The following is a 24,364-nucleotide window of genomic DNA, read 5'->3' as shown; positions in this document are numbered from 1 at the left end:
AAGGCGAGAGCTCTTACACAGAAGCCAGAAAATGAGTCTTTGTCCATTTATTGCCTTGTATTCATTTTGCCAGATTAAAAAAAAAAAAATGGAGAGGCACCAGGGTGGCTCAGTTGGTTACGTGTCCCATTCTTGATTTCAGCTCAGGTCATGATCTCATGGTTTGTGAGTTCGAGCCCCCCGTCTGGCCCTGTGTTGCTAGTGCAGACCCTGCTTGGGATTCTCTCTCTCTCTCCCTCTCTGTCTTCTCTCTCTGTCCCTCCCCCTCTCCTGCACATGTGCACTCATTCTCTCTCTCTCTCTCTCAAAATAAATTAAAAAATTATAAAAAATAGAAATCACTTTGTTGTCTTGTAGCTATAAAATTAATATAGTCTCACTGTAAAAAACTCAGATGTAAAGTATAAAAAAGAAAGTAAAAAACCACTGGTAATTTCATTATCTAAAGCTTAGTGATATACATTCATTTTTTGGTGTTTTTCAGTATGCAACTAGTATTTGCCACCCAGAAATTTTTATCCTTCCTCTAGGAAAAGTTTCCCCAAACTTCTTTTGAGACATATGCTCCCCTGCTAGTTCTCAGCCTGATGATTTAGAGATTTACTCACTGCGGCACCATGGCTGGGTCTTTAATATTTCAGCTAACCATTATAGCCCATCCCCCTGGCCGAGATATTTGATTCAAGAGTGGTCATGTGACCCAAGCCAGTTCAACCAGAGTGAAGTTCGTATCTTTTTCTGGGACGTTGAAACAAAGATGCTGTCTAGGTCCTACTGGACCTTAATGAGGAAACATGTAACCCAAGAATTGTTGGCAGCTCTCTTGGGATCTTGAGAAAACAAACAACTCCATGGAATGTACGAGAGAGAGACAGAGAGAGAGACAGAGAGAGAGCAACCAGGTCCTCTGGGACATTACTGAGCCCCTGGAAATCCTGCCTTTTCAGGTATAGGAATCAATCACTTACTTTATTGTTCAATCAGCTTTGAGCCAAGTCTGCAGTTACCAGCAGCTGGGGACATGTTCTCATCAGTATCAGTTCCTTCAGGCTTCCTTCTGGACTATATCCCCCCACAACCCCCCCCCCAATACAGTTTTATGAAAAACTAGGGCTTGTAATATCTTTTCATGTCAAAAAATACAGACCTACATAACAATGATTTCTAGTGTCCTTGCCATTTACATCTCTACTTAAATCTCAGTCAGGCTTTTCCTGACTTACTTAATCTAAAGTAGCCTCCTCCCCACTCTTTATCACATGACCCTTTTAATTTGCATCATAGCTAAAAAATAATAATAATAATAAAAATAAATTTAAAAAAGGGGGGTGCTTGGGTGGCTCAGTCGGTTAAGCATCTGACTTCGGCTCGGGTCATGACCTCACGGTCCGTGGGTTCGAGCCCTGCGTCAGGCTCTGTGCTGACAGCTCAGAGCCTGGAGCCTGCTTTGGATTCTGTGTCTCCGTCTCTCTTTGCCCCTCCCCCACTTGTGCTCTGTCTCTGTCTCTATCTCTCAAAACTAAATAAAACATAGAAAAATAGAAAGTAAAAATTTATTTTTCTATATATTCTATGTCACCAAGTCCTAAAAGCTCCATAAAGAAAAAAGGAGAGATCATCTGCATCCCCAGATTTTACAACAGAATTCTCACAAAGCAGGTGCTCGATAAGTGCTTATTAATGAATGACTCAATGTCTGAATGTTTCATGTATAAACCATAATTTATGTAAAGCAAGTTCCTGTTTTTGGATATTTAGGTTGTTTCCAAGACTTCACACATAAAAACGGCTCTGTGACATCTTCATACTTTATTTCCTTAATATAAATTATTGAAATGGAACTGTGGACCCAAACCCAAGGGTTCTGATGTATATTGCTAAGTTGTCTTACAGAAAACCTGGACCAGTTTTTACTCCAACTACAAAACGTAAGGCTCTTAAGGCTCCACATCCCCCACAGATGAAAACCAGTATCTCTTTGTTGTCTTATGTTCATGTCATTATTAGTGAAGCTAAATATTTTTCCATACAGTCATTAGTTAGGTGCATTGCTTTTTAAAGAAATTTTATCCTTTGCCCATTTTTCTATTGGGCTTTCAGCTTTCCTTGCTGATATAAAGGAATGTTTTTTTAAAAGACTAGATTAACCGACACATTTGTATCATATCCGTATGCAGGCAACCAGATCGGAGCCTGCAACCTGCAAACATTCACAGAAGTTAGAAAGTCCAGCTGCAATTTCTAGTTCTTTCCTTGGGCTTCTCTGAGAGGGAAATGATGGCATCCCAGGGTAGTGGAGGCCAAGTGGCTGCACTTGATTATCAAAGACAGGGTAGGCGTGGCTACAGTAAAGGGCAGCGGAGAGGATCAGTAATCACCAGTCTGGCCTGCAGAAGTCTTTGGCATGGGCTAGTTGATCTTAGTGTCCCCAGAAGTGATATAGATGGCTAACCTTCAGAAATCTTATTCAGGGGCGCCTGGGTGGCTCAGTCAGTTAAGCATCAGACTCTTGATTTCAGCTCAGGTCATGATCTCCTGATGCGAGAGATCCAGCCCCACTAGATTTTGCATGTGTGAATGTGCTCACTCTCTCTCAAAATAAACAAACTTAAAAAGAAAAAAAAAATTTTTATTTGATCTGTATAAGCCAAAAGCTGTAGGTTTACTAAAGAGACATGAATCATCCTAATGGGAGAGGCACAGCCCCTCAGTCAGTTTTTAGTTGTGAGCAGTTCACATACCCCTTGAAGGAAGGGGGAGCTGGGCTCATTGAGGAAAGAACTCGCTACACCACCAGAAAGTTAAGCCTCCCAGCCTTCCTTCCTCCAAGGGACCTGAGACTATTTATCAGATGACTATGGACTGGAAAATGAAGAAATAATCAGACTTTTGGAGGATTGCTGATCATCTGTTAAAATTGAATTACTGATTTGAGGGCGCCTGGGTGGCGCAGTCGGTTAAGCGCCCGACTTCAGCCAGGTTACGATCTCGCGGTCCGTGAGTTCGAGCCCCTCGTCAGGCTCTGGGCTGATGGCTCGGAGCCTGGAGCGTTTCCGATTCTGTGTCTCCCTCTCTCTCTGCCCCTCCCCCGTTCATGCTCTGTCTCTCTCTGTCCCAAAAATAAATAAAAAACGTTGAAAAAAAAATTTTTAAGAATTACTGATTTGAATTGATTCTACTTTCTTGTGACCCAAAATACCACTGTTGCCCACCAGTCAGAGAGGAGTCATGGAGGTTAGATAATCAATGGGATTCAGGTCCATCTCATGGTGGCCCTGGTGGGTCCCTGAACTCACCAGTAGTTATTTCCTCATTTCAAGAATGTATAATTGGATTCGATCCGTACAGTAACTGACAGAATCCCCAAAGGACTGTAGCTCTACCTACCTATCTATCCACCTACCCACGTCACTACCACTACTGCTACTACTAACTATAACTAGTAATCAGAAAATATCAACCCCACAAGGCATTATGATAACAATAATAAGTTACCTCCTACAGAGTACTATGTATCAAATACTGGTCTAAGCCCTTTATATAGGTTTAGTCACTGGTTTCTTATGACACAGAGATCCCAAGGAACCTACCTCATTTTGTTCATTTTTGAGGCCCTGGCGACCAGACATTCAATAAATGCATGTTACAGAAAAGGAACCATGACTGGTTTGTCTGGTTGTTGATGATACTCTTAAACAGACCTTCCCCGTGGGCAAGGGCTTTGGGCTGCCCTTCCTGGTTCTCTCCTCTTCTCCAGGGTTGATGCACTGTCTGTTGACCCTCTGCCTATTAACTCGATGTTTGGCACCTGCCTAAGGCCCGGGAATGTGAAGTCTGTTTGGACACAGTTCGTGAGGCTGCTTCTCAGCATTCTCGTTCTTAAACATGGCTGTGTGCTCTCCAGCATCATCAGCAATAGCTACGGGTGAGGGATGACCCACCAGCCAGGGAGGCACATTCAGCCCTGACTCTTCTATCACTGTGGGGCTGCAGTGACCTGCAGCTTTGTCTCTCACCCACCCCGAAACATCTGACACCCAAACATGCAGAGAAGGAAGCTCTATTTGTCCTACAAGGCATTTTAACCATTATTTGTTTTTGGTTTTTATCTTATCACTCTCAAAAAGGATTCTAATAATTCTGGAACATTAGCCAGAGCAGTTCAAAGGGTAGTGATAATTAAAATGGTGTTTGAGCCTCCAAAATACTAGACTAAGTGAAAGAAGCCAAACACAAAAGGTCACATGTTACAGGATTCCATTTATAGGAAACATCCAGATTAGACAAACTCTATAGAGAAAGCAGACCAGTGGTAGCCAGGGGCCAGGGGAGGGGTGCATGGGGACTAACTGCTTAATGGAAATAGGGTTTCCTTGTGGGGTGATGAAAATGTCGTGAAACCACATAGAGGTGATGTTGGCCCAACACTGCGAATGTAGTAAGTGCCACTGAATTGTACATTTTAAGATGATTAATGGATAATTTCATATTATGTGAATTTCACATTAAAGAAATAGGGTCACCTGGGTGGTTCAGTCAGTTGAGCATCCAACTTTGGCTCAGGTCATGATCTAAGGGTTTGTGAATTTGAGCCCCGCATCAGGCTCTGTGCTGACAGCTCAGAGCCTGGAGCCTGCTTCAGATTCTACGTCTTCCTCTCTCTCTGCACTTTCCTCTCTCTCTCAAAAAATAAACTGAAAGAAAGAAATGAAGGAAGAGAGAGAAGGAAGGGAGGGAGGGAGGGAGGGAGGGAAGGAAGGAAGGAAGGAAGGAAGGAAGGAAGGAAGGAAGGAAGGAAGGAGGAAGGAAGAAGGAAGGAAGGAAGAAGGAAGAAGGAAGGAAGGAAGGAAGGAAGGAAGGAAGGAAGGAAGGAAGGAAGGAATATGTGGGGTTCCTGAGCCGGTGCACACTGATAGCACTGGGCTGGGGCCCCTGCCCACAAAGTTACACCCACTGGCTGTCAAACTCATCTGCAATTAAACAAGCAAGTCCAGGACATGACATACCTGGATTTTGTGCTTAGAACTTTGAATTGGAAGTATTCTTAATTTTCCATGTGAACTTAAAGGAAGATCATTTCAAATAAAAAATAAAGATGAACTTATTCATCTTGGTTCTTCTAAGGCTTACATTTGTTAAGCACCTACTATGTTGGCACATAGTTAAGTAATTACCTGTATTATAGTATGTAATCTTCACCACCATCGTTTCGAGATAGGTGCAATTTTTTTTTGAGACAGAGAGAAAGGGCACAAGTGAGCGAGGGGCAAAGGGAGAATCCTAGGAGGGGCAGAGGGAGCGAGAGAGAGAGAGAGAGAGAACCAGGGCTCACTCGATACGGGGACGGGGTTAGAGATCAACCGAAGCGGGGCTCTAGCTCACCTGATGTGGGACTCAAGCTCATGAACCTTGAGATCATGAACTGAGCCGAAGTCAGAGGTTTAACAACTGAGCCACTCAGGCACCCTGAGATAGGTGCAATTTTTATACTCAGAGATGAGGAAACTGATGCTGTAACACAGAGGTTATACAATTAGCCCAGGGGCATTAAGCAGTTTTCAGAGAGGGATTCACACACAAGTAGTGTGCTCAGGGACCAACATTCTCAGTCACGGTGCTTTGTTAATTCACTGCCTTGAGAGGAACTCTCCTCCCTAAGCTTTTTCAAAGAGGAAAGAAGCCAACGTACACTGGTGGGAGGTTTGGCTAACATTTTTGCAGTACCTACTGTGGGCCAATCACTTGCATAGATTCTTCATTTCTCACAATCACTGTCCCATCCCACTTTGTAGATGAGGAGACTGAGGCTCAGGCAACTAACTTACCCTGAGTCACAGGACCAGTGAGTAACTGAGCCAGATCTCTGAACTGAGGGATCTGAACTGATCTGAACTGGCTCTCCCCCAGGCTCTCAGGCTCCCTCTCCCGGGACCCTTTTCCTCTCTTAGCTCAGTCATCTGTGCAGCAAATAACAAAGTGACGGGTAGGGAGAAGGTGCCACCTCCCCTTCCCATCCCACAGAACAAGCACTACTGTCCTTCGAGGAGACGCCCTTTCAGCCCAGTTAGCCCAAGAGCAGAAGACTGCAGAATTGGCTTCCTTTTCCTCTGTCACATGCATATCTCTAAGTGCCGACTAATTTATGAAATATTAATTAATCTAGGCCTGCAGAGGAATACAGGCAGAGGGACAAGTCTACCAGCTGGGCCTGAAACTATTCCCGTTATGCACTCGATAACATTCCACTCCGGTAGAGAATTTTTCAGATTGCATTTCCCCAGACCAGGTCCACAAATATGACCTCTGCAGTCACCTTGCTAACAAAGGTAGACAGCCATCCTTCAGAAATCCCATCGGGTCCTTATTCGGCAGGACTCCAAGCTAATTTTCTAAGCCATACAAATACATCTGCCACCCTTCCCCAAATTGCTTTTTCTTGTTCCAACTCACTCCAGCTGTAGTAGCCACAGAGAACAGGATTTGAATAGATACACTCATTAGTTCCCTTTAGAGCAAGGTGAAATTTCTGGCCCAATCTTGTCAAGAGAGTTGCAGATGATCCCAAGGAGCTGCAGAGTTCCTTCTTTTTGTTCAGAACGCTGGCTTCCTTTGCAGCTGCATGGGTGCTGCACACTGCTTGGGGGCAGGCAGGGGGAAGGGAGGCAGGGAAGAGGCGATCGAGGGTGGCAAACTGCACTCAGCCACGACCAAGGCCATGTTAGTAAGTGAGGCTGGGCGGGTGTGGTCCGTACAGGACAACAGACGCCCAGCTCCAGCCTGCAGCTGTCATGCAGACATGGGAACCCAATACTGCCAAATCTACAGATGTACCATTTTGTAAAGAAAAGCCCCCAATCTGGACTTGTGTGTAAAATCCGCTGACTTTTAAATTTAAGAAAATTTTATTGCCCTGTGTAGGCCAAACAAGTTTGTGAACTACCTGAGTTCTGAGGATTCTGCCAATCTTCAGGCCAGATCGAAAGTGTTTTTTGTTTCGTTTTGTTTTTTTAAGTGTAAAATTGAAAACCATACAGCATGATCAACAAACTATTTCAAGACATCCTATAGAAGGGGCCTTTAGATGGACAAACAGGAAGACTGGACTCAGAAACAGAAAACTTTGTTTTGAATCCAAACTCTATATGTGATTTGATAGCTGAAGGAGTCCATGCAAGTTATATAATTAAGTTATGGATTACGTATAAAATTGGCATAACCATACCAGCCATTCTCACTATGGAGGGCTGTTGCAAAGAACAAATCTATCAATTCAGGAAATTCTTACACAAATAATTTATAGTAAACTTTCTGAAAGCAGAAAATGGATCATATTCAGTATATAAGTGCCTTTGTATCTCCACACAGACACACCCAATAAATATTTATAATTGACTTAGCTTGCCCAAATTCCTGCTATAATCCAAATTCAGGGAATTAACCTTTTTAACGATCTACAAAATAGTTGGTGTGGCTATTAAGCATAATTGGTATAGTGACTAATTAGTACTAAAACTATCAAAGTTCCCAGACTTAAAGAAATTACATGTTAATGTGTACATTTCTGTCTACTAAAGGGGCAAATAACTTCTGCCTGGTGGAAAAGATATCTACAAAAGTTATTTACTATTCTGTAGGCTATTAACCAGGTTTGTATTTAATTCAGAATTCTTACTGTAATATTCCTTAATTAATTGCTCATACCTATCTAGTTCCTCAAGTGCTCTTTAAACTAGCATGAACACCTTACTGGTACCTTTATTAGGGAATGGATTGAATCAAGTCTTCAACATGTATTCATTTTAAATTTGCAAGAGAATCATAATTTCATCCTTTTAAAAATTATACTTCAGTGTGTCTTTTCCTAGCCAAACTAAATTCTTAGCAGTTTTTCTTGACTTGTTTTACTAATGTTCTCCAGTTTACATCAGTGGTATGAGTTGGGAGTTTAAATTGGGCCTAACATCAGCAAACCATCAGGTCATCAATATGTTCTTGTGGAAAAATGGCATGTTTCAATTTATCTCCCCCTCATTCATTCATTTTTTTCTCCCCGACAAACATTTCTAGAATATATGCAGGGCACTGAAGAGGATACGAAGATGAGTAGGTCATACACATACTCCCTTTGAAGATTAGAGGTGAGTGGGAAGCGTATACATACGTTGACACTTAGAATATCAGAGAATATGGTTAAAGGGCTATGGGAGATTACTGAAGGAATTGGTGTTAAATTTGATTGGAGACATCAGAGAAAGCCTGACAGAGAATGTGACATATTAGCTGAACCTAGAAGAATGAGTACGATTTTGAAAGATGGTAAAGAAAAGAGAAGGGTATTCTTAGCTCAAGGAACAACAGAGAATTCAAGAAACGTATTGGTCAACTGACATCAACTCCTTTAGGCTCCTCTGACCCAATTCCAATGGGTGTGGGGTGGGGGGGGGGGAGAAGTTCCCCCCACACAACACCAAGCAATTCGCAAACACCATTTGGGTGTCAGAGAATCAACTCAGTTCTGACACTGCCTACCCAGCGATAGCATCAGATTCCACAGGTTAAGGACTCAGTGCTACAAGACTGCCCTCCACCCAATTCTGATGCCAGGCACAAGCTCCAGGTTGTTGCCTGTGTTTCTGACTGGCTACAGATTAGAGGTTCCAACCACTTCCTCATCACAGAACTCAGAGTAACACTTACTGATGTTACCAGCTTATTAAAGGATATGATCTAGGATGCAAATCAACAGCCCGATATATAGGGCAGGGATGGGGTAAGTTTGTGGAGCTTCCATGCCCTCTCCTGGGTGCCACTCTCCCTGCATCTCCGTGTGTTCACCAACTGGGAAGCTCTTTGAACCCAGTCCTCTTGGGTTTTTATGGAGGTTTCAGTGCATAGTCATGATTGACTAAGTCATTGCCCATTGGCTGGTTCAACTTCAGGGGTGAGGGGGCGGACACTGATGGTTCCAACCCTGTAATCACATGGTTGGTTTTCCTGGCAACCTGCCCCCCATCCATGGGTGGAGACCAAAAGTCACCTTCGTTAATACAACAAAAAATGCCTTTATCACTCTTAACACTTCGGAAATTCCAAGGGTTTGGGGAGCTGTGAGCCAGGAACTGTGGGCACAGATAAACATTAGAAATATAGGGGGGTGGGAGGGAGGGGAGGGTGGGTGATGGGTATTGAGGAGGGCACCTTTTGGGATGAGCACTGGGTGTTGTATGGAAACCAATTTGTCAATAAATTTCATATATTAAAAAAAAAAAAACATTAGAAATATATTCTGGTTATCCAAACGACCAAATATATATTTCTTACAAATCACAGTATCACAGTCAGGAACAAGCCCTTCTTTGAAACTGGAACATATATGGGCTTTGGAGGACAAAGTTACCTGAAAAAATATTTGCATAACAAAGTACTCCAAAATTCAATGGTTTAAAACAACACCTGTTTCCGGGTGCCTGGGTGGCTCAGTCGGTTAAGCGTCAGACTTTGGCTCAGGTCATGATCTCCAGGTTCATTGAGTTTGAGCCCTACGTTGGGCCCTGTGCTGAGAGCTCGGAGCCCGGAGCCTGCTTCCAACTCTGTGTCTCCCTCTCTCTCTCAAAAATAAATATTTTTTTAAAACATTAAAAAACAACAACACCTGTTTATTATTTCTCATATATCTGCCGATATAGGCTGGGCTCAGGTAGAATGTCTCTGCTCCACAGCTCTCTCTCACCCTCCTGAGAGAGAACAGTAGCTAGCCTGAGGAGCTTCCTCTCAGAGGTGCAAGGGAGAAAGACACATGGTCAATCCAAAGCCAAGAGGTGGGAAAATATATTCCAAGGCTTCAGTGGAAGGAACTGTAAAGTGAGGAAGGGCATGAAGAATCAGAACGAATGATGCAGTCTACCACAGGTACAGATAGTAGAAAAGCTTGAATGCTATGATAAAGAATTGAACTTTGTTGCCAAGGGACTAGCTCTTACTTGTTCTCACCACAAGAAAAGAAATTATGTAACATGATAGAGGTGTTAGCTAACACCCAGGTGGTAATCACAAAGCAACACATAAATGTATCAAATCAACACCGTTGCATACCTTAAACTTACACGTGATATGTCAATTATAGCTCAATAGATTAAAAGAATTTATTATTAAAAGAATTAAACTTTGCTGTAGGCAAGGGGAAGTCATCGCGTGTTTTAAGTAGCAGGAGACATTCTCAGATCTATGTTAGAAAGATGATTCTGCCTGTTTAGCTAGATGGAGGATTAGAGAGTTTACAACCATCTGAACTAGGGTAGTGGCTGTGGGAAAAGGGACAACAGAGGGACAAATTAAAAAATAGCTAAGTAGAACAAAGTAGGTCATCATTTGGAGGAAGAGCAAGAAAATCAAAAACACCACTCATGTTTCTAAATCGGTATGGTGAAACCAAATGACGACAATACTACTAGCTACTTTTATTGAGCACTTACTTTGTGCCAACTACTGCAAACATTTTATGCACACCATCCCATTTAAGTGCCACAATAAAAAAACTGTGACATGGTGTTACCGTTTTCTATTTCATACATGAAAAGAATGAGGCTTAACCAGTTGGGTAACCTGCTCAACGTTATATGCTAATAACTGAACAAAACTGGTGATTGATGGAAGATTGCTTTGATTCCAGAACCTGAGCTTATCACCTCTAAGAGCTGCCTCCGCAGGAGATCACCACCTGCCTCTACACGCGCTGCGCAGATTGTGGAGGTACTAATTTTATGAGCCAATTCCTTAAAATAAATCCCGATATACACACACATCCTGTTGGTCCTCTTTCTCTAGGGTCTCTAGGGAACCCTAATACAGGTACGTAGGCTCTCCCCTTCCCACTCCCCCTACAGACGATGCTCTCGTTCTTCTACTGTCTCCCCCAGCCCATCCTAAAACACCATACAGAAAACATCTCCCATTTTGGAAGGCTCAGGAGATTCATGGCCCACTCACCATCCTGAAACACGCGGTCAGGTTTCTTCCGCCCTCGTGCCTCGCTCCACTGGGCGCTTCACCCTTTTCGAAAGCGTCTCAAGCCTTTGCTTGAGGGCTAGGAGTGAGGCTGCGCAGAGCAGACGCACGCACACGCACACGCACGCACGCACGCATGCGCATATGGGCGGGCGCATGGGCGCACGGGGAGGAGCCCTGAAAAATCCGAGACCTGCTGGTGAGCAAGTAGCCCGGCTCCCTCCCGCCTGGAGTGGGAAAACTCTGAGGCACGTGTTTTACGCCATTCATCGGCGTTTCTTGGTGGGATTAAGCGCGGGTCTCCCATCATGGAATTAGCTCGGACTCCGCGGGCACTTTGTGCCCTCCCCTGGTGCCGAAGCGGCTACCCGAATTAAGACCTCTCTTCAGCCTCCTTTCCCGCCATTTCTGCCGCCCGTGAAGCCAAATCGTGGTTGACAGCACCAGGAAGCGCGGGGGCGGATGCTGAGTTACGAAGCCCTTTTCTGGCTGGCAGAGGCTGAGCCCGCTGCTTGTGGGGCAGGACCACGCCGAGGACGCCGGAGGTCTTGGGTGAGGTGTCGAGGCCGGAGGCCGGGCACCTGCTGAGGATGCTGTGGTTGGGGTAAGTGCCAGGTTTTCTTCTACGCCTTCGCGTGACGTTTGCGTTCTGCTGCGTGAATCTACCCCTGTGTTTGAACACCCCGCTCCCCCCAGTCTTTGAGTAAAATGGATTTTCCAGAAGGCGGATGTATGGGGGAGGGGGCTTTATGCCTGTCGTATGGCTGGTTGGGAGGCGTTGGGCCTAGATCCTCTAGAATGGATGTCTGGATTAGTTCACGCTCCGGGGTAGGGTTTCAATACTGCAGTTTTCGGGCGCCCTTCTCCAGAATGTTTACTGAACGGCCCTTGGAATTGTGCTGCTGGCTTACATGAAAGAACACGGTAAGAAACAGACCTCCGGGGCTGTGGATGGGGCGTGCGAGTCTTGATCCCGGGGTTGTGAGTTCCGGCCCCACGTTGGGTGTAGAGGTTTCTTAAAAACAGAATCTTTTAGGGGCGTCTGGGTGGCTCAGTCGGTTAAGCGTCCGACTTCGGCTCAGGTCACCATCTCGCGGTCCGTGAGTTCGAGCCTCGCGTCGGGTTCTGGGCTGATGGCTAAGAGCCTGGAGCCTGTTTCAGATTCTGTGTCTCCCTCTCTCTGACCCTCCCCCGTTCATGCTCTGTCTCCCTCTGTCTCAAAAATAAATAAACGTTAAAAAAAAAAATAGAATCTTTTAAAAAGTGGGGGGGGGGGGGTACGGAACTCCAAAGTCATCCTTGCAAGCAAGTGGCCATGGCTGTGGGACACAAGGTAAAACAACACAGAATAAAAAGAATGGGAGTAGGGGGTTGACTTCTAGAAGTTTCCCCACCTCCTTATGGACACTTTGAGTCCAGTCAGGTACCAGTCGTCTCGTGCCCTACACTGGCCTCTGGAAAGCAGAGGAGCCCAGTGTGCATAGTGAACACTACTCTCACTAATGGCTTTGTCTCTCCTATTCTGATATTCTCCTCTCTTCTTTCCTCATTTGCCTAACACCCATTTCTTTTTTAAATCATAATCCACATGTGTTGTAGGCAGCCTTAAATCCTTCCCAGAACAGAGAGTGTTAATGAAAAAGGGGTGGGGCAGGCTCTGTGGTCCATGGGGCATACTATGGGACATTATGGGGAACAGAGGTCCTGCTTGTCTGCATCAGTAATTGTACCACAAAAAAAAGTGCTAAAGCCAGATGGCAGCCCAGCTCCTGCTGAAATGCCTCCTCTCCCCTCCCTGGCTTTGCAAAAAACCTTGTTCGGGTAGATAAAAGGACACAAGCAAACTAAATCATCATATAACCAGTGTATCTTTTTCTGTCCGCAAAAGGTGACTTTATTGACAAAATACAGGGATTTGAGTCACTGTCTTCAGGATTGCTCAAAAATTCAAGGAACTGCACTAAATAGTTTATGAATTACAGCACCCAGACTCATAGAGACATAACCATGACGTATTTCTAATACAACTCCTTTTTTGAGTAAGCTAAATTTCTAACTCAAAGCTAAACATCTTTATGGCAATTCATATTGTAAAAGACTCTAATGGAATCAGGACGCTTCTCTTTTCCTGACTTTAGTGTACTTTTGGATTCATACAAGCCCCAATTCCTAGGCTGTCTTGTTTAAATTCTAAACATAATTCAGCCTTTAAAGAGTGAATGTGGGAGTATAAATTGATGCAACTCTCCTAGGAAGCAATTTGGCAACAAGTATTAAGGGCCTTAAAAATGGTCCTTATGCTTTTGCTCAGTAATTCCACTTCTGAGAAACTACCAGCAGAAAAGGATGAAAATGCGGATCATTGATAAAAAGAAATGGATTACACATAGAGGTACATTTCATATAAAAGAGGCCAAAAACTGGAAACAAACTACCAGATAGCAGAATTGTCTAGTTATGAAGTCACAGGTTATGCTGTTCTGCAGTTACTAGCAATGATGTATACCTGAGTTTTAACTCCCTGAGAGAAAGGTTCGTGATAGAATGTTATACAGAAAAAGTAAAAAACAGAACTGCAAATACAGTATATTTATACATACTATAGCCATCACACACACAGACATCTGCAAGACATGTACTTGGAGGAAATGCACCAAAATTATCTGAAGGATGAGATTTTGGGTAGTTTTCATTTTCTTTTTCATATGGATCTTTATTTTCATGTTTAGCAGCGAGTGTGATCTCATTTCATGATCACTAATTGAAATAAAAGTTGCCTTTAGAAACAAGAACTAGTGTAGAAATCTACCACAAAGCAAATTATTGGTTGCAATAGCCTCCTTTTTATTAAATTATAAAACTGTTGTCAATACACACATTTTTGGAAATGTGGTTTTTCCAATTATCTGCTTTCGTGGAGCACATGGTTTTAAACAAACAAAAAATTTCTATACCGGTATCTTGGTCTTCAAACTATTTAGCACTGGTAGCCAAACCACCAGGTATAGCTACTATATATACAGTCAGAATTTATGGAAAATATTACAAAGACAAATGCCTTGAAAAGATGACACAGTGCAGAGAAAACCATAGCTATTAAGCTGGTATGAAACTGTAGTCAGTGTTTTAGTCCATTATGGCTTTGCATAACGCTCCAAAGGAAGAAAATTTAAGACACTTCTCATCAAAGGCACTTAGAGATGTAATAAAATATTTCTTTGAGTTTAGTTTGAGTCCAGAAATATTTTAATTCCTTTTTCACATTCCATCTCTCATTGAAACAGTCCTTGAAGGCAGCTATTAATGAGGGAAAATAGTTATCACTTCTTAATATACACGTTAAAAATATGCAAACAGAATTGATACAGATTTTGGTCCACTGAAGCAGTTAACAGTATCAGACTGTTATGTGTCTCTTAATTCTGAGCAAAAAGCCATAAACTCCCCAGACCCAGTTCCACAAACAGAGCCCTCACTTCTTAATTTGCACTGTCTGTCCCCTATACTCCCCATGAGGAGGAAATGGGACCTCAGGTCCCACCTCTATCTCCACAGTGCACTTTGCCTGGAAAGAACCATCCCATGACTCAGGGGGAGCGCTGCTCTGAGGTGGTGCAGCGGGGAGACAAAAGAGTCAATTCGCAGGCATCTATAATTCTGTGTCCCGATACCGGGAAGGCTGGCCGTAATAACCGCGCTTTGAGTGTTCTGACAGCTGCTGGCGATATTCTTCTTCCTCAACGTCACTGCCATAACTTCCCCTGGGGTCCTGGTAGAGTCTGGAAGGACCTTTCTGGGGTTCAGGTGGCCTAGAACTAACAAAGTGAGAGTGTTAAATGCGTCACAAAGCTCAGCCAGGGCCTCTGCCCGTTGAAGTGCGGCCATGAATCCAAGACAGATCACAAACTTGGAGTCGAATGCCGCACTGCGCTGTTTAACGAGGGTTACTTTGGGCCCCACTTCAGGTTAATGGTGGGGGAGTAATCAGTTAAGGCTTATTGGGCAGTGAGTGAGGAAGCCAAAGTACCCTACCAAACCCCTTTTGTTGCCAGGGGCCACCTGGTTGGCTGTACCACTGTTCAAGTGTTAAAGAAGAAATTTGCCTCTAGTTTTCTATTGCTGTAAAACCAGACTCTAGTTTCCAGTCAGAATGGCCACAAGAAAATGCGACTTTTTTTTTCTATTCTCGGAAGCAGGAAATGATCCAGTATAAAGCCTCTACAGGAAGACACTGTCATAATTCCTAATGCTTATGTAGCATTTTAAATAGAAAGCATCTTACCAACACTGGTCAACTGACTGTCACCTTCCCTTCAGACCACAGTTCAGTATAAGTGGCCTGACTTTGCTATGTGATACAAAGGAGTTAAGGAGCTTGATTAAGAGCCAAAATATATTAGTGACAAAACAATTAGTGTTTAAGCCCCAGGAATTTTGCTCATGTGCTATCCTAATACAATTAACCTGCAGTGTGTCAAAGGGGACTACTTTCAAGTGTCAGTGATTACATTTTGTCGGTGTTAGTACACAAGCAAAATTTCTATGAAATTTTGATTGTATAATGTTTACAATTAAACTTGACTGAGTAAGTAAGGTAAATAGTTCACCAGGAAAAAAAAAAATCTCCTTGTTACATTGAAATGTGGGGAAGAATTCTTTCTTAGGAGTCCAAGTCCTAGACAAGCCCCCTTTTTAGACCTATACTGCTGAGCAGCCCTTACCTTGTATTCTGGGACAGGCCAGGGTCTGGCTTGTGTGTTTTAATTGGAACTGCATAGATATCAGGATGCTTCTGAGCAATTTCAATCTGTGGGGATTAAGGGGGAGAAAAAAGAACAAAAAAAGAAAGAATGAATGACTGCCGGATGGCTTGCTGGATTCTTGCTGGTCCCATTTTCCAATCCCATTTTTAGTACAAAAGGAAAAACAGAAGCAACTCTCTAGTTTTTATGGTTGTATATGATGGCCTAATGTTTAAGTTCTGCCACATGCTACAACATGGATGAACCTTGAGGACATTTTCCTAAGTGAAATAAGCCAGTCACAAAAGGACAAATACTGTATGATTCCATTTATATGGGGTTCCTAAGTAGTTAAATTCATGAAGACAGAAAGTAGTATGGTGATTACCAGGGATAGGAGGAGGGGTAACAGGGTGTTGATGTATAATGGGTACGAAGCTTCAGCTAGGGAAGATTCAAAAGTCCTGGAGATGGATGGTGGTGATGATTGCATAAAAATAATTGAAAAATGGGGCACCTGGGTGGCTTAGTTGGTTAAATGTCCAACTTTAGCTCAGTTCATGATCTTTTGGTTTTCTGAGTTCAAGCACAGGTTGGGCTCTGTGCTAACAGCTCAGAGACTGCTTCTGATTCTGTGTCTCCATCTCTCTCTGTCCCTCCCCGGCTCATGCGCGCACGCTCTCTCTCTCAAAAATAAATAAAAAACATTAAAAAAATAGTTGAAATGGAAAAAAAAATGGGGTGCCTGGGTGGCTCAGTCGGTTAAGTATCCTACACTTGATTTTAGCTTGGGTCACAATCTCATGGTTCATGAGATCGAGCCCTGCATTGGGCTCTACAGTGACAGTGCGGGGCCAGCTTGGGATTGTCTCTCTCTGCCCTTCCCCCTCTTGAGCGCTCGCTCTCTCTCTCTCTCTCAAAATAAATAAACATAAAAAAGGGGGGGGATAAGAAAAATGTTCAGAAGCACTACTGCTGTTGTGACAGACTTAAAAAAAACTCTCCCATATCCACTAGGCAGAATATGCTTACCTAAATTCTTCTTCAACTTTTCAAAGGTTAGATGTGCATATGGCACAAAAATTCAAACAGTATCAAAAAGTACAATCCATGGGGCTTTCAATTTTAGCTTCTAAGGTTTCCTTGATTTCTATGGTAAATCTGGGAGCAAATTAAAATTCAGTTACTAAGGGGCACCTGGGTGGCTCAGTCGGTTAAGCGTCCAACTTCAGCTCAGGTCATAATCTCACAGTTCAGTTCATAATCTCACAGTTCAGCCACATCAGGCTCTTTGCTGTCAGCGCAGAGCCTGGAGCCTGCTTCAGATCCTTTGTCTCCCTCTCTCTCTGCACTTCCCCCACTCACACTCTATCTCTCGCAAATCAATAAATATTTTTAAAAAATAAAATTCAGTTACTGAACAAATATAACAAATGTTTTAATGAAAAATAACTTCAGAGAGGCACTGATTGTCTTGTCCTACTTCCCCATTCCAGAACCTGATATAAAGTTCTGAAGTGTGAAAAGCATAATCTTATTCACCTGTATTGTTAGGCTTTCTTGATTAGAAGAAAAAGGGCTACAGTGATAGCTGGCAGTCTGGAAATGACATACACACAGGAGGTGCCTGTGGTATCATGCATGTGAACATTCCTTTCATGTTGGTGGCAGTGGAAAAAGGACTCAAATCATTACATGAAATGAAACTGAACATTCTTGCTGTTGACATGCTAAGATGATCTAGGGGTTTAAAAATAATTACCCTTGTGGGGCACCTGGGTGGCTCAGGTGGTTAGGTGTCCAACTTCAGCTCAGGTCATGATCTCACAGTTCATGAGTTCAAGCCCCACTTCGGGCTCTCTGCTGATAGCTCAGAGCCTGGAGCCTGCTTCAGATTCTGTATGTGTGTGTGTGTGTCTCTCTCTGCCTCCCCCCACCCCCCAATACTCTGTCTTTCTCTCTCTCAAAAGTAAATAAAACATTAAAAAAAAAATTTTTTTTTAAATAATTACCCTTGCATTCTGTGCTTCTTGGAGCTCTTGCATTCTCTGTAATCTTGCCTTGTGATCCATCTTCTCAAATATTTTTACTTTGCCCAGGACAGACTTGGGAGTGCCATCTTGCTCTTCACTGCCCTCTCCTACCTCCTCACTCTCTGGAGGAGGGACAGGAGTGGAGGGCTTCAGTATAGACTTTCCTAAGGCAGGTTTTGCTGCAACAGGAGGAGGATAACCTTTGGTAGATGCCCCAGGAATTTCATTACCAGCAACAGCTGAGGGGTTTGACTTATATTCATGGGATCTGGAGAAGTCAAAGGATTCTTCTCTGTTCTGGGTTTTGGCCTGAAGAGAACAATGAACACATTTTTACCTTGGGTTTTCAGTTTACTTTCAAATCTGTATTAGTGATTTAATACACTCCCATTTCCTAATCAGTTTCCAGAGGTGGTCAACAAATACCATTCTGACAAGGAATCAAATACTACAGGACAAACAGCCACTGGGTGGGCATCCTGAGCCCTACCTTGCTTCCTACAAAAGAGTATTTAGAACTCTAGGAAACCAAGAGGGTGTTGGGGAAGGGCTGGGAGGCCTGCAAGTGTAGAGGCAGAGCAAACCTACTTTTGTACTAGAGGAGATTAAGATCAGTGATCAGTATCTTGGAGAAGACCTCACAACAAGTCAAGGGGGTTCAGGATTGAAGAGTGGGATCCTGAGGGTGCATGCCCTAGTCCAGAGGGGAGGCCCATGTCCAGCCACATAGGAGACTGGAGGTTGGAGTGGGAAAGGTAGCAAACAATGCTAATGGCCACTCCATCTTCACACTTCGATCCTAGGCCTGCTTGTACATTTTCAGTGATATATTTTATGAGGTCACTATTTCTGACAACTCACACAATCAGTGATTACTTTTTTCCTATCTAAAGTATTGAGTTAAATGGAGAAGTTTTATTGGGTTATACTAAAGGAAAAGCCTGTTTTTATAGATTTGATTCAGAAAGGGGTAAAAATATATGATATGTACTGTATGTTCTTACACTGATTCTGTTCTGAGAAATTATTTAATCTAAAAATAAATTAAGCTGAGGGGCACTAGGTGGCTCAGTCAGTTAAGCATCTAACTCTTGATTCAGTTCAGGTCTTAATCTCAGGGTTGTGAGTTCAAGCCCTGCATTGGGCTTTGTGCTGGGTGTGAAACCTACCTATAAATAAATAAATTAATTAATTAGTTAAGCTGCCCTCATAATGAGAGGCATAATAAACAGTGGTGGTGATTGTGTTCTTCAGCAAACTATCAATAGGGACTTTCTGGTTTATCTAAATTGTGGGCAGAAAACTAACTCAAAAAGAAAAACAGATTCTGAAACTGGTGCTTCTGGGCATTCACTATTTGTCAAACTTTTATTCTTGCTACAAGGAACTTTTTTTGATAAAAAATAAAATGAATGAATGCATGAATAAGTGAATAAGTAAATAAAATAACAACAGTCTTAAAACAGTATGTTCTCCTAAAACTACCTTTCCTTCTTTTTGCTCTTCCCTCATTTTGGGGTTCACCCACAAACCAAAAGACACATTTTAACAGAAAGTGTGAGTCGGAAACATAATTCAATGCCATCTTATGGTGTGTGCTCTTCCCTGGCTATGCAGGAAGCTGTCGGGGTATCTGCTTCTTCTTCCTCCCCAACGTGGGCTTCCCAGCCACATACCTTGGGTGGTTCTGGCTTGAATGCTGGGGGTGGGCTACTGTCCCTAAGTTGATCTCTGCTAGCAGCCCTCCTCATCTGAGCTCGTGGCTCTGGGCTGGGTTTCCTTATGCTCTACAAGACATAAAGGTTCATTCACAACAAGAACATCCCAGCAAAGAAGAGAAAACATTCATCTGCTTTGCTGGAGTTCTGCCAATTTGCAAAAGTTCAGAAGTTGAGGTTCATAACTTGCATAAATTGAGACACTGACCCAATGCTTCTTTACTGAAAAGGCAGATACCAGCATATTCCCATTAGTAAATGCTTAAGATACTTTTTTTAAACTAGTTACATCCATTGGTGTAGTCTCTTCCTTTAAAATAATCCCCCACCCCCAAAGTCTTCCTAAAGTCTAAAATCTCTTTGGTCACTTATAGCTATTAATATTTTAACCATTAGCACATCTATAACTGCAGACATTCAGGAGTTAAATTATTCTTTATAACTTGTCCACTGGTATATACTAATTTTTTGGCCGTGGTAGGTTTTATCCCCCTTCAACATTTTTGTTTGTTTGTTTGTAATTTTATTTCATCAAAAATAAAATCATTTACCAAAATGAGCTAACTTGCTAAAGAGATGACAAGAATAACTATTCAAGTATATGGATAACCTCATCTACATTGACGTAATGTATCTGAGGTGCAACTACTAATTGATCCTTAGTGCCTGTTGACATGATTTCTAGGATCACAGAAGCTGTCTATTCACTGGCCAGTGGATGCACAGTACACATGATCAGATACATAGTTGACCATGAACTCAATTTAGAAATTGAAATACAAGAGAGAAGGAAACTGATGGGGAAACACTCAGGAGTTTTGGCAGGATTAGAAAGGTTAAAGGTAGGATGGGTAAGAAAAAGCAAGGATACCTAAAAGTACAGAGAGACCTAATCAAAGGTTACAAGTAAATACAGCAAAATTGTATTTATAAAAAAATAATGTTCCACTTGTAATTTGGACAGCTGGCACATAAAATTGTTCAGTGTATCCATCATGATTGAGAACATCAGTGTGATGAGTGCTGATCCCTCAACCTCTCCCAGCGCTAAGTTCCTGTCCGGCTTTCCCATGGACCACAAATGCTATCATGCAGGCACTGACTTAGAATAAGAAACTCCCTAGAAGTCATCTGTTCCAACTCTTAGGAATACCTTCTACAGCACCCTGAATAAACAGTTGTCCAGAAGAACCCAAGTGAAACAGCAGAACCTCTTTTTCCTGCCCACGGCCTCACAGCCTGTGGCCTGCCTCACCTCACCTCCTCATGCGGCACCGGCTCCGAGGAGCGGGTGATGGAAGACACCAGTGGCTCCTCAGCTGGCTCATCCAGCTCATTGTCAGTGTAGGCGCCTCCTTCGCCGTCGGTGTCTTCAAAGTCACTGATGAGGCGGCTGTCGCAACTCAGATAGTCCGCGCCCATGGCAGTTAAGTAGGACATGCGGTCTTCAGGGTCATCATCCATCCCTTCCATCTAGAGGAATTTGTTTCGGAGGGTCAGTGGGGTCGACATGGCTCCTGGGAGTGGGGACTCAAGAAAATTCCCAAGGGCACAGCCAAGTGACTGAAACCTGACATGTTCTAGAAAGGGAAGTCATCTTTATTTTCTTGAAATCACTTGGCTTTAGATTATTATGTTAATTTTTGGTGCAGGGACTCAAACTAGGAACCCTCCACCCTATCTAGCCTTACTACCATCCATCCTTTCTACCATTACTGAGCCGTGCTTCCTCAGATTGTTGTACTTTTCTTCCAGATTTGGCTACTTTCCAGCTTTTTCTGCTAATACTTGTCTCCTAGTAATAAATGCACACTGCTCAGTGTTGCATATGTCTCCACTCATTCACTCGATTCTCAAATCCTTGAGGAAGGAAGCTATGTCCTGTTCAACCTGTTCTCACAAAAGAGGTTCTAGGGAGCCTCAGCAGACTATAGACACTCAGAAGATGCTAGACACCTTGACTAAACATGCAGTTTCCTAAGGGCAAGACTAGCACTCAACAATCTAATTGGTTCCGCAACAAAATCATACCTCTGACGTCTCACAAACTGGTTCGATTCAGCTGGACTACAGAATACTAGCACCAAAGGCTCCTTGGAACCACAGGAGATTACATAATCTCTTTGCTTCCTCCCTGCAGTAGAACTGTGGGCAAACTACCTGCATAGATGAGAAGCTAGCCAATTTTAGAAGCCTACACAAGCTTCCTAGCACCCTCTTATCAACCTACTCAAATTCCTAGGACACATTCTCTGCCAATCTTCTTTCTGAGCAAATGACTCCAACTCAGCTAGCTTTCCCTTTTTAAATTAATTTTTAACCATATTCTCCATGATTCTCACCCTCACCTTTCCCCCTCATGCTGAGTTTCCCGTGTACTTAGTAAGCTGTGGATGGAGCTCAGCACAAGATCTTGTAAGCTCTGATTAGTGTGCTTGGAATACAACACTAGTTACTACGTTAAAAGTAAAAGGGAAGTGAATGTAGGGTCACATACATCACATTCTGCTTTTCTTGGAAAAGTCCCTTCATTTTATTATGTTTTCAGAGAATTTATAGAATTTCAAATCTGATTAGCACAGATGTTGGAATCACTTCAAGTGGGCATAGTTTTACTACATTCACTACCCTCCTGAGAAAAGATTCAGAATGTGGACTCTCACCTCATAGCAGAATATCTATGCCACATACCTTTCCTTCAGACACCCAAACTGCTTCTCCTTGCTGATGCTGAATTGAGTCCTTCAAGCTGCCAAACCAGCTATCATTGGCTGAATTTAGGTTGATTGTAGCTACAGAAATGTAAACAAAAGGTTTGCATCTACTTCCATAGCAATGTTTATTAAAAATGCTATTTGACCTCATTTTATTCTTTTGTCATATACGAATTAAAACTCTTGACAAATCCAAGAGAAAATCTGCATATATTTGAACAATAAATCCCTTTAGTCAAATGTAATTAAAACCATTACCAGTCCACCTGTTGAGATAGATGTTATAAAGCTAAAATTGAATTTCTTTCTTTTCAGAATGTCTGTTTTTCAGAAAGGCTACCTTTAGAAAGTATGTTTTTAATAATTACGTTTTTAGGAGCAAGGATAACACATCTAAGCCAAATATAAAAGTATCTTAAAGATCATTACATAGACATATATGTTATAAAGAAGAAAAACATATACCAATTTACTGTTACCATATACCAATAAAAAACTGAAGGTAACATTTAATGTTATCAAAATGTATATCATTTTGATAGGCTTTAACATTTTAGAATATACCTACAGATTAACCAAAATCTATAGGTGTATATTTAAGGAATATACATTTTCTATTCAGAACAAAATATATCTTCTATAACAGCACTTACTACGGATAGACCAAGCACTTTTCCAAATACCTTACTCATTTTTTATTTATCAAAACCTTGCAAGGTGGGTATAGCTATTGGCCCCATTTTACAGAAGAAAAATTGAGGCACAACAGTGAAAAGTAGCTCAAGGCCTCACACCAAACAACTGAAAAAAACCTAGATACAAACTCAGAAGTTTGCTTTTAGAGTGTATGGCCTTAGCCACCGCACAACACAGCCCATCTAAAAACAGATATGGGGCACCTGGGTGGCTCAGTCAGTTGAGTATCCAACTCTTGATTTTGACTCAGGTTATGATCTCACGGTTCAGGAGATCAAGCCCCATGTGGAGCTGTCAGCACAGAGCCTGCTTGTGAGTCACTCTCTCCCTCTCTGCCCCTCCCCCACTTGCACTTGTTCCCTCTTTCAAAATAAATAAATAAATAAACATTAAAAAAAATAAAAACAGGGTTCCTGGGTGGTTCAGTTGGTTAGGTGTCCGACTTCGGCTCAGGTCATGATTCAGCAGTTCATGAGTTCAAGCCCCACATCGGGCTCTGTGCTGACAGCTCAGAGCCTGGAGCCTGCTTCAGATTCTATGTCTCCCTCCCCTGCTCATTCTCTCTTTCTGTCTCTGTCTCTCTCAAAAATAAACACACATTAAAAAAAATTTTAATAAAAACAGATATAAAATACCAATCAAGTAAAACATATGCATTTGTTCTCCAGCAGTATGTATTTATGAACCTAACAGGGATAAACTGATGGAGCAAACTGCTCCAGAATAATAAATTGGGCCTAAAATGATCAGAGTGCAGGTATATTAGGATTTTTTTAAACTATGTCATAGCCTCTTATTAAAGGCTGTGGCATTATGTGTAGCACCCCAAAGAAAATTGGGGCTTACTGGTAAAATTTGTTAGGCCCCCGATCCATCTACCCTGAAGTCTGCGTACTTCTCTATATATAGCCAAAAAAAACCCCATTAAGCAATCTGTAAGCAACTGCGCTTCAAGTTTTCTTCCTAATAACCTATACCATTCTTTCATTTAAGAAGTTCTAACACTGACCTTGGAAAATCCTGAATGAGCTTATAATTTCCTTGGTCATCCATTGTGTTATAGCATTAGAATAAACCGATACATTGCACAACTCAAGCAAAATTAACTTGATTCCTTGAACTTTTGTATCCTTATCATGGTACTTTGCAAAGATTATTGTGTTCTTGGGTAAAATATGATGCCATAGTACTTGCATGTGGAAGTTAGATTACACACCCCAGAAGCAAAATGAGAGGTCTGCAGGAAATGTGTACATTAAACTGCTTTTTGAGCTTTATGTTGGAGTTGAGATGAATACAATCTGTATTTATCACAAGAAAAACCTAAAGTTAAAGGGTCTTTTGTCAAATGCAGAAAATATGTTCATGCCTCCTAATAAAATGAAAAAGTCATAATACCTCTCATTGAATTCACACTGAATCAAACAACTTCGTAGTGGCTAATTTCCTAAGACCCA

At 42.3% G+C, this 24,364-nt stretch overlaps 1 protein-coding gene across 4 annotated transcripts in view; it reads right to left on the bottom strand.

The window, feature by feature from the left end:
- Positions 1-13,827: 13,827 nt before the first annotated feature.
- Positions 13,828-24,364, bottom strand: part of TJP2 (tight junction protein 2) — a 78,480-nt gene continuing 67,943 nt past the window's right edge. For all 4 annotated transcript variants that reach the window (XM_047101795.1, XM_047101802.1, XM_047101809.1 and 1 more), the window contains exons 18-23: positions 22,189-22,289; positions 20,758-20,970; positions 19,456-19,566; positions 17,759-18,088; positions 15,726-15,811; positions 13,828-14,819 (exon numbers count right to left, since the gene is read on the bottom strand). In XM_047101795.1, the coding sequence (XP_046957751.1) occupies positions 14,654-14,819; positions 15,726-15,811; positions 17,759-18,088; positions 19,456-19,566; positions 20,758-20,970; positions 22,189-22,289 (1,007 nt within the window). In that variant the 3' untranslated portion in view covers positions 13,828-14,653. The remainder of the gene's footprint in view (positions 14,820-15,725; positions 15,812-17,758; positions 18,089-19,455; positions 19,567-20,757; positions 20,971-22,188; positions 22,290-24,364) is intronic.

Source organism: Lynx rufus, unplaced genomic scaffold, assembly GCF_022079265.1.
Source record: "Lynx rufus isolate CCGP_SWC_20201006 ecotype Redwood Valley unplaced genomic scaffold, mLynRuf1.p SCAF_10, whole genome shotgun sequence".
Taxonomy (NCBI): Eukaryota; Metazoa; Chordata; class Mammalia; order Carnivora; family Felidae; genus Lynx; species Lynx rufus.
Note: the sequence above shows the minus strand (reverse complement) of the source record. Positions and strands in the feature narration are given on the sequence as shown.